A 15,593-nucleotide genomic window follows, 5' to 3' on the forward strand; every position below is an offset into this window, starting at 1 on the left:
AAAATAAACACAAATCCTCAATCAGAACACTTTATTTATATTCCTGAATGTATATGCATATGTTTTTAGATGAAAATTGACTGGCAGCTTACTTAGCTTTTAACAGACATTTCATTATACCCTGCCTGATTTACAAGCAGATTTTGGTAACAATTTGGTTTGGGGAGGAAGTTTTTATTTGCACAATTGGGTTGTGATTTATAAACTTGAAAGACTGCAACTAAAGCTGTAAAAGGAGCAGCAGTTTAATGAGACGACACGTAACTGAATATACTACGATTCAAGTGTTCGCATTCAACAGTTCAGCACTGAGTTTAATTTTCAGTGTTCGCTTTTGGGGTTTTCCACAGAAAAGAGAGAAGTCTATTAGCCGACCCAAGCTGCGTGGCAGATCCCTGTCCCGAAATGCTAATTTGATAATGGAAATGTCAATGTGTTAGGATATTTGATTATCTCCTCTCTAAAATATCACTTTTAGTGAAGTCTAACAGGATATTTTGTTTCTAACAGCATGTTGTATAAAACTCTGCAAATAATCTTAAAACTGTTATGGGTAGGAGTCTGGTGAAAAGCTTTTTTCCTACACACACAAAAATAAAATATAAACAAATATTTTCCAAGTTAAAAAATAGTATCGAGTTAATTTTTAATTAGCTAAAAACTTCTCAAAGATTGGATCTTGGCATGTTACATTTTTAAAATGGCATAAAGAGAAGAACAGACAGTGGGATTCATCTAGGCAGACAATCTTTATTGTGATTCCTGGTCTGTAAAGTCTCTGCAGAGAACAGAATTAGCCCTATTTAAAATAGTTTTTTGTTCTAAATCTCACAATATTTCTAGATACTTTCTGTACTATGAAAATCAGTACTTAACTCATTGCAGTAAGGTAATTTCTAGCAATTTAAAATCTAGAGTAAGTAGTAAAACAATCTGCTTTAAGCCACAGAACTACTCTTCCAACTAGTCAGTAAGAGCCCAGCCAGCTCAATGACTGGCTTTTCAGTATTTAAGAATTAAGACATTCCCGACCCCAAAACCAGAAGATAATCCAAATGAAGTCCGAAAAAAGGAAAAAACCAAAACAAACCAAAACATGACATTCTCATGTCAAGTTATGTACTAAAATTCAATTTCATAACACAGTTACCCATAGACAGCATGTACCTTTGCCATCAGTGACACCTTACACAGCACACGTATCTGTGTGAAATCCCTTCTCTTGATCAACGTAGAGGCTGAACAAGGAAAGCCACAACCCAACCAGGCTGCTGAAACAGCTCTGAAAAGTCATGCTTTCAAAGGATGTGAGAGTGGCACTCTCTGAAAACACCAGAAAGTATTTTAACGTACTAATAGCTGAGAGGAAGTTAATTACTGGATATAGTTTTCAAAAAAATATTTGGGGGAATCACCATTAGTACAGCAGTATCTGTTGGTAAATACTACAATGCCCTGCATTTACTGGCTCTTATGTATTCAAAGCTTCCTCTTCGATCCTGCAGCCTTTCGCCTCCAATCTTGACATTAACTAAGAGTTCTTGACAGTAGAGATTCACTTCTTTAAATAAAACTGTTCAGATACAGGCTCGTGGTTTTTGCAGTTCTATTTCATAGATTCCACCAACTACTTGCAGTTTCTAAGCTAATGAAAATTACACCTACCTCAATTAAGAAGCTCTATTTTATATTTAGGATACATTTCTTCAAAATAGTCAATGTGTGGAGGCTGGAGTATGTCGAGGGCAGAGAGTACCTAGGAAACACCACACAAGATCACGACCTATCCCCAAAACAAATCCCTTTCGAAAAGACAGTCAGACCAATATTCTGTCTCACTAGATACGTGCATTTAATAGCCCACCAAATCAGTTATTCTGTACACTAAGGATGTGTCTTTTTTTTTTTTTTCAAGAAACTCTTCCCAGCTGTTCAAGTATTAGGTTAAGAGCATAAATTTATGTCTACTCAATAAAAATTGGTTTATTTAAAAAATACATGTAACCATAAAATATCTGAAAGAAGTAATTCTAGCAAAGAAATGCAAAAGCAAAAGATATTACACTTTGTTGTGCCTTTCATCTTAAGAGTTTTGCAATACACTGCTTCCATGTAGAATTAAAAAACCCGAAGTCGTTCACATTCTGAGTCAGAAGCTCACTGCTCTGTGCAAAGCAAAAAGGTAGAAAAGCAGCAGCACAGAATTTACATCCTTTCACAGGAAAAAATGTGACCTTGGAGTAGTCTTTTTAGATCCTGTCCTGGGAATATCTATGGCCATTAGGTGAAGTACACAAACTTCAGCAGTTATCAGGCTCAACTTCTGACTGCTTACAGAGATGCTTTTATCTAATTTTATAGTCCTCAGTAAAATCTCCGTAATGTAGACCCTGGTGAGGAGCAGTTTAAGGTTCCAGTTCAAAAGAAATCTTGTCCCAGACTCCATCTTCCAAGGGCTGGTGGTGGTGGTGGACTCTGCAGCCTGGTGCAAGCTCACAAGGCAGGTCAACTCTTTTGTGCCCCACTAACAAGAGCGCTTATCTAAAGCCAAGGCTTAACCACAAATAAAATCTTGGAATACGATACCCTCAGATAAAAAAAAAAAAGTGAACTTTAAAACAGGAGGGAGGGCAAGGAAATAAGGTTCTGAAGCAGATACCCACTTCCTGGTCCCATCCCACCAGGAGAAGATAGCACTCCCAACGCGCTCGTTACTGCTCACCCATGGGAGAGGTTACCACATCCCCAGCTCCTCTCGTGGAACCATTTCTGTAAGTACTTTTTGATCCATTTCAGACAACCATATGGGTCAATTCAAATAATTCTTAAAATATTTTAACTTATCCTGGCTGATTTTACCTAAAGCAAATTTGGGAGTGCTTGTACAGCCCCTCTGCTAGAAGAGCTGAGAGCAATAAACTCCCACAGAGGGGAGAGAAGATGGAGTAAGAACTAGCTGGGAAGTGAAAGCATCTCCAGCTGGCATAGCTTTGTGCAGATTGACATTTATCTAAAGCCTGAAATAAGATTAGGTGGAAGTGTATTGCCTGTCTATTTGCAAATATTTTGGAAGGGAAATTGTGAATATCCTTAGATTCTTGATAATTTCATTTTTTATAGTGTTTGCAACAGTAATATCTGAGTTTCCAGGAAATCTGATTACTGTAAAATTACAGAGCTTTTAAAGCATTTTAGATATTCTATAACTTAAAAGAAAAAAAAAAAGACTCCTTTTATAGATAGTTCCATTTTACAATTAGGTTTTATCAAAGACTTCAAAATTACTTGAATTTACTTACATTGTCATGCTTAAAAAAACACAACATCTTCAACTCCCGGAAGACCCTTTTACAAGAGACCAAATTTTGGAAGACGTTGGGCATCTTTTTGAGTGCAACTCTCTTTCCATCTCGTGGATCTGTTACTGACCTACAGAATAAAAGATTTAGAACATCACATACTACTGTTAGACAATTTTTCTAAATCAGAAAAGAATATTTTAGAGTTCTTATCATTCTCAACTTAGACGGTGAGTCAAAACAATGTGAAGACACTTCTAGGGACAAAAGTACGAAGCAAAGGGCATTATGCACTCTACGGCAGAGGCTGTACTAAAGGTAGGGTGATCATTTGTTGATTAGAGAATGTATACACACACCCGGACAGGCTCGGTGGTGGCTCAGTGGCCGGACACATCAGTGCATACACTGCCTGCCACTGGCGCACGCTGCAGCTCAAAGTTAGATCAACACCTTGAGCCGAGGAGCGGACGTGACGATAAACATCTCCTTCACCTCCCAAAAAAGACATTATTAAGAGTAAAACGTTTTCTGAGTTACACAAATTGGATTTTGCTGGGTCTACTGCTTTCTTCTTCCCCTCCTAAGAGGGCAAAAAATTTAATAATCCCATTCTGAGAGAACACTGGCAAGTGTAAGACTTACTTGATCTGTCACTAAATCACTTTACATCTGGAGAAGCAACAGCACATGGTATCTAACTTTCCACACATGTAAAACAGACATGATACCTGTCTTTCTCCCATAGAGCTTATGGGATGCAAGTATAGTAGTTCAGAAATTATAAGGTGCTTTGCACATGGCAAGTATTTTAATTTAAAGTAATTAGATTCTGAAAATAGAATTTTATAATGAGAACCATAAAACTAGAGCAAGGAGATTATGGTGCCTCAATTCCCAATCACAGTTTTTAAGGTGAGGCTTCTCAAACCTCACTTCAAAACAGGGTTTCTAGATCTTCAGTTGTTAGGAAACCTTAATTTTTTTCTGCATATTTTTATTGGGATGACCAAAGTAACTTTCTTCTCGGTGCAATGCCATAACCACATAAAAATCTACATCCAGGTATGTATCCTGATGACTACATTTGTCCTTTAAAAGTTGCTGGCTTTTCTGTCCAGCATGTGACTCTCCTACAGACAACGTGGAAGGCACCTTCTTTTACCTCGGCTCCATGTTGGTTAAGTATCTAAATAAAAACTTAGAACAGGATAATCAAATATCTGCCTTATCTCCAAGTACCACATCCGACTTCAAAATACAAAGCAATTCAATCAATCCAAAAAGTCAGAAGCAGCCACTGATACTAGTGGTTTGGAGTCAAAGGAGAACTATCCCAACTTGGCTAGAACACTTGTTACCCGCCACTGCGTATTTATATTTTAAATACGGAGGGGTACTCGGGAAAGTTGATACCAGACTGTTTCTGTGGTGGGAAACACAGAGCTGAAGAGAATAAGAAAAGGTCTTCTAATTCACAATATGTTTCCTGTTTTCTCCAGGACCTTTGCTTTTGCCTCTAGCCTGAACTGGGAAGAAAGGGAATGAAATGCGGAAGAGCTACTGTTCTGAAAACTAGAAAATCCACTGTTAATGCAACCCGGCACTCACCACTGGCCAGCCTGAAATCCCGTCTCCCACAGCACAGGAACTTCATTCCCAGCGGAGGGTTAACCCCAGCGAGTCTATTTGCACAACAAGGTTCTAGCCACCACTAGCAAGCAACATTTCAGGCTGGCTGGCCGTTATGGCAGAGGCAGATCCCAAATGACACCCAGCAGAGCCAGTACCAGGCAGTGGCTCACAAATTCATATAAATTTGACCCCAGCATGAGCTGAGAGCTCCCACTGCTCACAAGGTCAAGCACCACTGATCAGCTAATTAGTAGTATTTTTCTCTCTTTATGAGACAGCATTTCTGGCCCTCGCCAAGTTTTTACCAGGTTTGGGTTTTTTTTTTTTAAAAAAAAAAAAAAAAAAAAAAAAAAAAAAAAAAAAAAAAAAAAAAAAAAAAGGCAAGCCAGCAAACCTCTAACCTGGAAAACAAAACTTAAAAGCTGTTAATTCCTGGGAATTAAATAAATATATTTTTGCTAGAAAAACAAAGTTGCACAATTTTATTCATAAAAACCCACACTGATTACACTTCAGATGCTACTGAAGTACTGATTTTTCCCTTTGGAGTTCTGACACTATCGCTGACCACTGCACACGCACAGCTGCTATCGAGAGGGTATTCACAGCTATGGAAGGAATTCCAGTAGCGGATCGCAATGATGATACATGGAAGTATCATAGAGACGCAAGACCTGAGAGACCTCCAGCAACAGGAATTTCCTCACAAATGACCGTTAACACCTGGGCACACCACAAGCGCTTTCCTCAGATATGTTATATGCAGCAGTACAGTTAAAACAAGAGTTAAATAGCTATCTTGGTTATGAAAAATATTCTATTTTAAACCTTCAAAATTTGTTTTATGCTATATTATAGCGCATTTGGAGCACGTTCTACAATTTGTTTTGAATAAGGTGAAGAAAATTAAATACATGGGTTTGTTTCATTATTTTACCTTAGAAACGTATCTTAAAAACATAACTACAGCAAAAGAATTTTCTTTAGATAGACACGACTGCTATTTTACATTGTAAACAAATCAATTCTCTACAATAGTTTCAAATTGTTTGAAGGCGGAATAAAACAAGGCTTAAGATCCAGACAGTTTACTTGAGAGAGTTCACATCTACTTCTAGCATTTCTATTGTCTGTAATAAATTAGTGTGGTAAAAACATATATAACTCTCTCTAAAGAAAGACTATAAAAAGTCTTCACCGATCATGCCCAGGGGTTGTACAACACAAAAAGAGCGTAATGTAAAAAACAAAGGCAATTTGTCTGTAGGTTTACTTTGTTGAAGAAATTAGCTGCAGCTTCACAGATTTTTTGTTTGCCTTTCACCTCAAATTTCCTAAGCTTAATAGAACCTGAAATGGAGAGACCTAAACCCATCAGAAGTCACAACCAACATTTTTGCAGACAGACATGTAAACAAGTGCTGCCCTCCAGGACTGATAAAAATCTGCCATCTGAGAGCGGGGCATCACCTTGCCCTTACAGCAGGAGGAAGCCGATGTCCATGGAGCGCAGTGTGAGCTCTACAAGCTCTACAAGAACGCTGCACTTCTTGCCTGCGCAGTGTGAGCTCTACAAGCTTTTCAAGCTCCTCGTTGTGTATTTAGGCTGTATTTATAGCAATCCCCTTCTGAATTTGAGCACTGTCACAACAGAACACCACCATTCTGATTAGTCATAGAAGAATAACCCCTTTTGGAAAAGGTAACAAGCAAATAACTCAACGTATCAGAATCAGCTTTGAAATTTTAGGTATTTTTGACATACTAAAATTTCATAAATAGGTCAGAGGTGCAATACAATTCACACATCTACATGAAATGGACACAAGAAATTGAAAAAGTGCTTGAACAACATGCAATGAATCAATCAATAAAGCCAACATTATTTAAAAAAAAAAAAAAGAACAAGAATAGTCTGCCTTTGGGTTTGGGCTTAAAGACTAGTAAGAACCAAAAGACCATAACCAAACCTGTTGAGGAACATTCTACACTGCTGGACTGACAATGCAAGTATTAGAGTCCTCTGCTCTTCAGGTGTTGCCTTATTATTAATGCCCTAGAGGGTTTTTAGACAAAATGCCCCGGGATTTGAGTGTGCCGTGACAAAAGGCTGTGACCGCACACACAGTGGGTTTTCGCTGCGTTCAGCTCTCACTGCGGCAGCGGCACCAACAAGACAACACTGAATTTCAGGCAGGTGACAGGGTTGTTTCTGAAATCCAACCTACCAGCAGATGGGATGAAACTGATGTGCTGGAGGAATAAATACCAAAACGAGTTTCCACTTGCTTGCTGGTTCACTTTGGGTTGAGCAATGGGGATCACCTCTGTAGTACCTGAGGATGTGGACACCGCTGCTCCTCCCTGGTGACAAACATCTCCGAGGACGCGTGGTTTAGTCTCAGCGACACAGCTGCGACCAAGACACTCAAGACCCTTTGGAGTTATTTTTAATAGCCACCTTTTAACCGTATTTCCATTTAGAAACTACCTATCTGCCTTTTTCCAAATCTTGTAAGTAGATACATTATTCCAGCAATTGACAAGAAAAATGCAATAATATGGATGATTAGCTGGACCACAACACACCTTGTTTCAAAGTTTACATTGTGTCTTGTTAATGTTTTAAGGCAAAACTGACAAAGTTGCATTTCTTGTCATTATTCATGCGAAGACCAGTCCTGCCTGTAGCTGGTACAATCTGGGGCTAACGAGGGGAGTGGGAGCGCAGTAATTTCAAGCCACGCTGAGTTCGCTCTGCCCGGGCACAAGCTCCGCAGAGAGCAGAGAGCGGAGCTGCAGCTCCTGGGGCTCCCGGGAAAATCCCCTCTTTGTCTTAATGACCAGTTGCTCGTCAAACTAAACTTCACATCAATTATTTAAATACTAGGTACAGTGTGCTTTCAATGCATGCACTAAACAAATGTCTGCTTTTTACAGTAACATATCTATTTACATAGTCCTAGCTAAAAAAAAAAAAATAAATTTCAAGTAAAAACCCCTAACATTCATTTTATTAGTCTAAAAATCAAACTATTAAAAACTATAACCTACACTCACATATACTCTTCAGACAGTGCCATACCTCCACACAAATTTACCAGAAGACCTCAAAAGGTGTCCTTTTAATTGAATTACAGATTAAAATAGTCACTCCCAATTCTAATAGAATATTAAAATAGAGTAACAGAATTCAGATTTAGAAGAGTAACCCAAAACATTTTCAGGCAAAGACTGAAATTCAATACACTATTTTAAAAGCACAGAACTATCCCACTGTCCTCTCACATTGTCCAAAATTATGGAAATGTTAAAATACAGAATAGCATTACCTATAAAGTTCTTGTATTCGCTGATTTTCAATGATGCTGCCTGTATAGTTGTGCCTGTGATGATTTTTGATGCAAGCCGTAACAAGCGTTTAAAATAAGCAGTCTGACCTTGTCACCTCAGTCAAGTGACCTGCACCTGGAAGCCACAGCCAAGCGCACACCACCTACTGCTTCCCGCTGCCCATGAGCTGCGCTACCAGCAGCAACGGGGCCATACGGTGCACGACTGGGAAAGTGATAGATTCAAAGTTAAAAATCTGAATCCGAGACAGAAACTCAGAGAAGGTAGTCTCCGGAGTTCCAACAGACAAATGAAAAACAGAAAGTTTGAAGTGGAGGTCATTGTAAAAAGATACGTAAATAGGATTTCTGGTGGATTTGATACACTCGCTTTCTTCAGCTGTTACTGCTACAAAATTCCGCTAGTTGCATGCAATCACATGAATCCAACAGTCAGCTTTTACAAAAACTAGTTCAGATTGAAAATTAATTTTAAGACATGAATGTTCACCATCTACAGTTGCGCAAGTTTGTATCTGCTCTGCAGAATGTCATGAGGCAGTTCACAGTTGCCTGAATTAAAGTTCTCATAAATCGATGTTAATTACACATGAACAGTAATACAAACTGCAAAACTTTTTTTTCTTATCAGTATTAAGCCTGTACTTTGTCTAACCTCATTCCTAATCCCTTTATTAAAAAACAAAACAAAACAAAAAACCTTAGAAAGATTATATGGACATGAAAGTAACTACTGAATGCCTAAAAACGCTTTCAGTCGCTACCCTGCAAAATATGAAATGGATATCCATCTTTTTCTCTCTGATTGAAGATATATACTTCAAACTTTTGAGCACTGGTTCCCAAACCTCTTCTGTTGCTGAGCATCACTTGAGAAAACTGACGGTGCTTTGTACCCCAAAGTGCCAGAGCTCTTTAGTTCCCTATCCACAATGACACTTCGCTAGGATTACTCAATTCTGTTAAGTCAGAAGAGAATCAGGCAACCGACACCATGGAACATCAGTGTCCTGTTAATTCTAGTACTTCTCCCATGGATGTAGCTGTCATGCAGTCTCACATGATTAAATGGCTGGTTGTTAATCAAGTAATACAAAATTCTGATTCATATTGATAGCTACCACAGATTTACTGATGCTCGTTTTTACTAGTTGCAGGACCTGTTTTTGAAAAAAACAAACAAACAAAAAGCTAAACACATTGCAGAACTGTTAAAGTTCATCACAGCTGGGTAAGCAAGGCCTGATGTGCGTCTGCTCTCCTCTGTTTTCTCAAACGCCTCCATACAGCAAAAATTGGTTTAAGTGAATGGTCTTTTCCTGGTGCTCCTGTCCTAGTCTCTGATAAAGGAATGAGTTACATGGGGTTGCTGTGGCATACTGAACGACAGTTTCTTTTTTCCTTTAAATACTCCACTTTGCAAACAGGTATTGATCACCTGTAACACCCAGCTTGAAAGCAATTCCTCTACTCTTTCCCCCAGAGCTGCAACAATTTCCCGTCGCTCCTCACCCCCTTGCCTTACTGTGTGAGCTTTACACCACTCACCAGCAATTTCACTTCAAGGGGCAGCACAAAACTAACAATCAAAGTTATGAAGATCAGAAATGTCAGGACTGCATTCCAAAGAACAGAAAAAGGAAAGAAAGAAGGAAAAAAGCCTGCCTGAAAAACTGGTATTTACAGCATCCAATAAAGATCCTGAAAGCGTTGCTTTGTGTTTGTGTACAGTACCTACTTTGATAGCAGTAAAATAATTATTTATAGGAATATGCTATCAGGTCACATATCCCCAAGAGAAACTAGAAAAGCACGGAAATCTCCTAGGAGCTAATTGAGAGAACAACTAGAAAGGCAGCTTCACTGACTGCTGTTCTCAGAAGAACTCGTTTCAATCCCCTCTCTGTCCTGCGAGGCTGCGGTGCCTGTCTTATTTCAGGCTTTGGCTCTTTAAAAAAATAAAAAAATAAAAAAATCAAATACACATCTATTTGAATGCCAAATACGATACTGAAATGTTCCTCTTGAAATATTGCCCGTGTTTTTCAGACACCAAAATTTTACAAAATCCTTCATCAAATCCGCAATCATGTTGAAAGCTAAACTTTCTCTAGCTAAGCAAAACATACTGCGCGTGTTCTGGACTAAAGGCTGCATGACACTAACAGTCCATCTTGTTTAATTCTTCCATATCTAGTCCTGCATCCACTAATAAATCCAAACCTGCCTATCATGTAACAAGAACAACTAGTTTTTGTTTTGTTTTATCTTTTCTTTAAAAGATAGTCCAATCTACCAGACCACTCACACCTTTCTCTACTGCAGTAATTCAGTACTGTGTCACTAACGACGAAGCTGACTGTGCAGATAGTATTTTTCACTGGAAAAACAGTACACTTGTTTCACCAGAAGAAACCAGTGTAAAGAAGGAGAACAGCTTTCAAGCACAGGAGCCCTTGCTCCGGCGGTGTCTCCAAACCATCACAGATGTAACAGCACCATCTCAAGTGAAAGATTTTTATCCTTTCAACAGGAAGGTGAGATGAGGCTGTACTTGCCCAAGTGATGTCCTGGTGGTGTGGTCTCACACCATGCTGTCCAGTGTAACTGCAAGCTGCTGTGGGAAGAGGGGTTCAGCTCCCAGCGGCTACTGGTTCTGTCCCTCCTGCCGGCCTTGGTGATGGCCACCACCCGGGCAACGCCACACAGGCAGGGTGGACACCTACATGCGGCGGGCAGAATGAAGCCATCCCAGAGCCAGAGGATGCCCAAAGGTGACGGAGGTCAGCTGGGTGAGCCGCTGGCTGGGGCAGAAAGCAGGGCAGAGAGATTTTCTAGCGGTGGTTCCCAATTCCAGCAGACGAGGCACCGCGGGACATCAGGCCCTTGGTCACGCGGGGAGCTTGTGGGCACAGCCAGAAACAGGACTGCAGCTCCTGAACTGCCCGAGGGCCGTTCCTCCAGCCAGCAGAAAACTTGGGGGTTTTGCTGATTATACATAATATAAATATATGCATCTTCTTATATGGAAAAACTACATTAAAAGTTTTTTTTAAAAAAAAGTCTGACATAAAACATATCAAGGAAAAAAATACTTTACAAAAACTGTAGCTTCTATTTACATTGTAGGCTAATCACTCCAGAAATAATAACATTTTAAAGAGTAATAGAACTACAGAAAGGATTAACGATACAATGCAGACCTCTAGTTAAAGTGTTTTCAAAGACAGTTCTTATCTCAAAGAATCCTGGCAGGCATTTAGCCCTTTCAATTACGCATTATAGGTCTTTAGCAACTCTCTACCATGTTGATGGCAAATTTTCAAGGTGGAGACTACGCCAGTAGTGACTTTTCTCTTGCTGAATCCAGGTCAATGCATAAACATTGTTCTATGGTTTCAACTGGTAGAAAAACGAGTTTGTGACTACTCCATGGCAATTATTACACAGAAATGAGATAACGAAAGAATGTTCTCAGGGCGGTGTGGAAAACTGCTTATGGAGCTTGTTCTAAGAGGGAAGTGAACCTTCCCTCTTGTTTATAGAGAATACCTATAAATTTACAGTAGGATTTATCAGAAGGGCGGGGAGGCTTACTAGGATTACTTTCCAAGTTTTTATTATTAGTCAATGAACTTTTTTCCTCAGTTGCTTGACTCTCAATCATGCAGACTTCTTCCAGAAAGCCTTACTCTAAGATATATAACAAACCAGGTCCCGCAAGCATTTCAGCTGCTCACCCAAGCATATTTGATATACCACTTTGAAACAAATAATGCAGCTTGTATTCAAGGGCATGTGATACCCAATATACCGCTTTTTCAGTATATGGTATTGCAATCAATCACCTCTTGGCATATCTCAAAATATATTTGAGCACGAGATGAAATAAAAAAATCCTTCAGAAAGGGCAGGGAGAGGGTGGGCAGTATTCAAATCACTTATCTGGGAAATGTTTGACTGGGCACACAAAGTTTGCACGCAGGAATAGGCCATCAGACCCCTTGTATCTGTTCTCTGTAGAATTATTGACAGGCAATGAGCCCTATCAAAACACAACAAAAACTGGTTAACAACGTTTAATGAACTCTTAGGTAGCAGAGGGGAGAGGTCAGGAAAGCATGCATGTAATGTGTGAAATCATTAAGAAAATAAAACAATACATGCATGCACATTTAACAACAGATTTCTTATTTAAGAATAAAAAGGAAATTCATAGACTTATACTGAGTTTTTCAGAAAAGTAAAGTAGCTGCTTTAACAATTGTGACCTTCCCTAATAAACGGGATTATTTTCTCTAATTACAGACTGAAGAGTTCATCTTCCAGAATGGTTCCTGACCGCCAGTGGTGCTGTTCACCAACGCACATAAAATACATTTTAAAGCTTTGTGACCATTCTAAATGGAAGTTAAATTATTCAAATGCTAAATCATTTTGCCTAACTTTGGTAGCCTAAAAGTCAGTTTTTCAACCTAAGGCTCTAAGTGTGGAGTGTGTAACCTGGTGAATGGTGGCTGCCAGGCTCCCAGCTCCGCTCACCGTGTGGCCTGCAAACAGCTGTGCTGGCACCAGGAAGCAGAAAGCAGGAAATTAAGTAGCTGAGACAAAGGGAAGACAGACAGACTGCTTTTTCAGTAACAATGACAGCTTAAGCACATGTCAAATATGATCTAAGTCAGTCACACTGGCTCTGTCTAGTCAGTAAGGAGAGGGATAGGTGGGATTAATCTCTTTCAGCGGGCTCTTAGATAACACATGAACTGTTTCTCTAGAAGTGCCTCACCCTACCAGTTAACTGCACAGAACCAGCCTAAAATGAAGCCGCGCTTGTAGATAACCACGGCTTGCTGATTTGAGGACCCAACTTTTTTAATTTTACATGAGCCTTTTCTCCCCTGTCTGCCAAGTCTGAACTGAGTCAGTGCTATAATACGTTACAAACCACATTAAATCCTGTCCTGTTCGTGCAGCGACTCAGGCTTCCCTTGCAGCGAGAAACAGGAGAGGTGGCTAATTGAGCGGTATCATTAGAAGGGAGTTAGGTTTTGTTTTTGTTGGATTTTTCACAAGAAAAGAATTTTAGCATACACGCTCAGGCAATTAGCATGGTATTATGATGTGTTTTACCCTCTGGCTGTACATGCATTGTTTAAGAGATGCAAAAGCTGATACAATCTAGTTTAAAGGATATATTCATAATCATTTTAGCTGTAATTTTTAAAGGAAAAGCCACACACAGATAAGCCATGAGAAGGAGGAAAATATTACAGCAGTGCAGTATCCAGTCTTCTTCACTTCACTGCAATGACCAGAGCTCTCTGGAAGGTTCGTTTGAACTTACAGCATGAGGCCCGGCCCCACTGAGGAAGAACAAACAGATGGAAATCAACAGATCAGACGGTGATAGCATCACCAGTGCTGAGGAAGAAGCCGACGTTAGGGAAGTACACCGAATCCGAGGATGGCTGCCTGCTGGAGTGAGGAGAGGCACTGGCAAAAGGCGGATCCCGTACTCATGCAGTGCCCAGAGGCACAAGTCTGGGGATAAACTACATAATTTCTTATTATCCTACCTGCAAGCTATAGTAACTCTCTGCTTACCTAATCAGGGCCCACAAGACAGACACATGTACCACAAACGCTGACAGTTACGAAGGGCCACCACATATTTTCACAGGCCATTCATGGACTTGAAGAGTTTCCACAAAATCTGTTTACTGCAAATCGTTATCTACAGAGCCCCCAGCAGCTGCAGCGCAGAAGATTAAACTGTTTCTAACAGAGTTTGAAAGAATACACTGAGTAAAAGTTGGTATTGATAGCAGAATTTTTAGCACACAAGCATGGAAAAATAAGAAAAAGGTTTCATTGTTAAAAGACATTATCAAAAAGAACAGCTGGGGGGGTTTTGAGATATTTAAGAAATGGATGTGCTGTTAATGATTTTTAGGTCACTATTGCTCTGCAGCAGTCTCCAGCTGGCAACACTTCAAAGATGCTAAAATGAAATATTAACAGTGGGTATATTTTGAGAGATATGATATGAAAGCAAACCAAAAAAGATGGCTGAGGAGATAGTACTGAGCAAAACTTTGATTTCACTTAGATTTAACTCTGAGACACAGACATCCAAGAGCTGTCAGTGTAAAAGCAAAAGGAACTATGCCGAGTGCAACGGCAGTCCGAGGCAAGAGCTCAGCAGACCTGCTGGAGGACGGAACAGCATCACTACCGCTGGAGGACACGACACCCACTGCCCTCCCTCGGGTGCATATTTTACTCTCACAAAATAACCTTTGCAACATAAGTAAGCAGCTTGCTTTATTGTCTGCTGCTAATGGCATACTCTGCCCCTACAACTAAGTAAATGGAACTTAAACAGTTAACTGTATGATACAAAACCTTTTTTTTCCTCAAAAACACGTATGTAGGGAAGTGGGATATTTAGCAACCAGCTCTTTGGGGTGTTTTTGTTTTGTTTTGTTTGTTTGCTTGCTTTTTTGTTTTGTTTTGGGTTTTTGTTTTGGTTTGTTTTTTCTCCTTTGATCTTCAGTGGTGCTGTCCAGACCCACCCGAAATTGAGCTCAGACCGTGCTACACGCTTAGAAATAAAATAAGTAACAATATATATGTCGAAGGGACTGGTCTAATTTAAAACAAGTCAGGGTAAAAGAGGAAGAAGCAAAAGGATATGTTTATAGAGAGGTATTTACTGTTAGTTATTCATTTACAGGTAAATGTTCACTGTATTAATTAAAATTTCAAAGTATGTTTGGCTAGTTATACCATTTTTAGGTAGTACAATATGTTCCTGGAGGTGTTGAGAATGTCTCTGAGTTAACTTTCAGCTAACAAAATGAAGATATTAGAAGTTTAAAGAAGCAAAGGGCAAGATATGCAGCGGTCTTCACAGGTAAACATAAACAAAAGTACAGGAAAAAGGGAAAATATTTTGGAAGCTGTTACTGACTCAAGCTACTCAAGCAAAACAAAACCTGGCGTGATTGATTTATGAGTGGTGATAGCAAACACTTTTCAAAGATCTATTTCCAATTCCCTTTTTGAATAAATCACAGAGTCCCGATTTTTGTATTCCTCCTCTTCCTCAGCTCAACTCTTAACCGCTCCTTACCTACAGTTAAGTCTGGAAAACATCTAATTTAAAACTGAAGTGACACAGCCTAACCAACATAGGAAGCATGAGCTGGGTCTCAGTACAGAACAAGTAAAATAAAAGCCAGGCAAAGCTCCGGAAAAATTAAAATCACATGAAGAACACCACCAGACTTCAAGCATCTCTCCG

General features: G+C 39.5%; 1 protein-coding gene across 6 annotated transcripts in view; it reads right to left on the bottom strand.

The window, feature by feature from the left end:
• Positions 1-15,593, bottom strand: part of NLK (nemo like kinase) — a 67,343-nt gene that overhangs the window by 30,975 nt on the left and 20,775 nt on the right. For all 6 annotated transcript variants that reach the window (XR_008467681.1, XM_054208738.1, XM_054208741.1 and 3 more), the window contains 2 exons: positions 3,300-3,429; positions 1,701-1,756 (listed from right to left, as the gene is read on the bottom strand). Coding sequence is in view for 5 of the 6 variants with exons in the window: in XM_054208738.1 (XP_054064713.1) it covers positions 1,701-1,756; positions 3,300-3,429 (186 nt within the window). In the remaining variant the exon portion in view is untranslated. The remainder of the gene's footprint in view (positions 1-1,700; positions 1,757-3,299; positions 3,430-15,593) is intronic.

This window comes from Rissa tridactyla, chromosome 7, assembly GCF_028500815.1.
Source record: "Rissa tridactyla isolate bRisTri1 chromosome 7, bRisTri1.patW.cur.20221130, whole genome shotgun sequence".
NCBI lineage: Eukaryota > Metazoa > Chordata > Aves > Charadriiformes > Laridae > Rissa > Rissa tridactyla.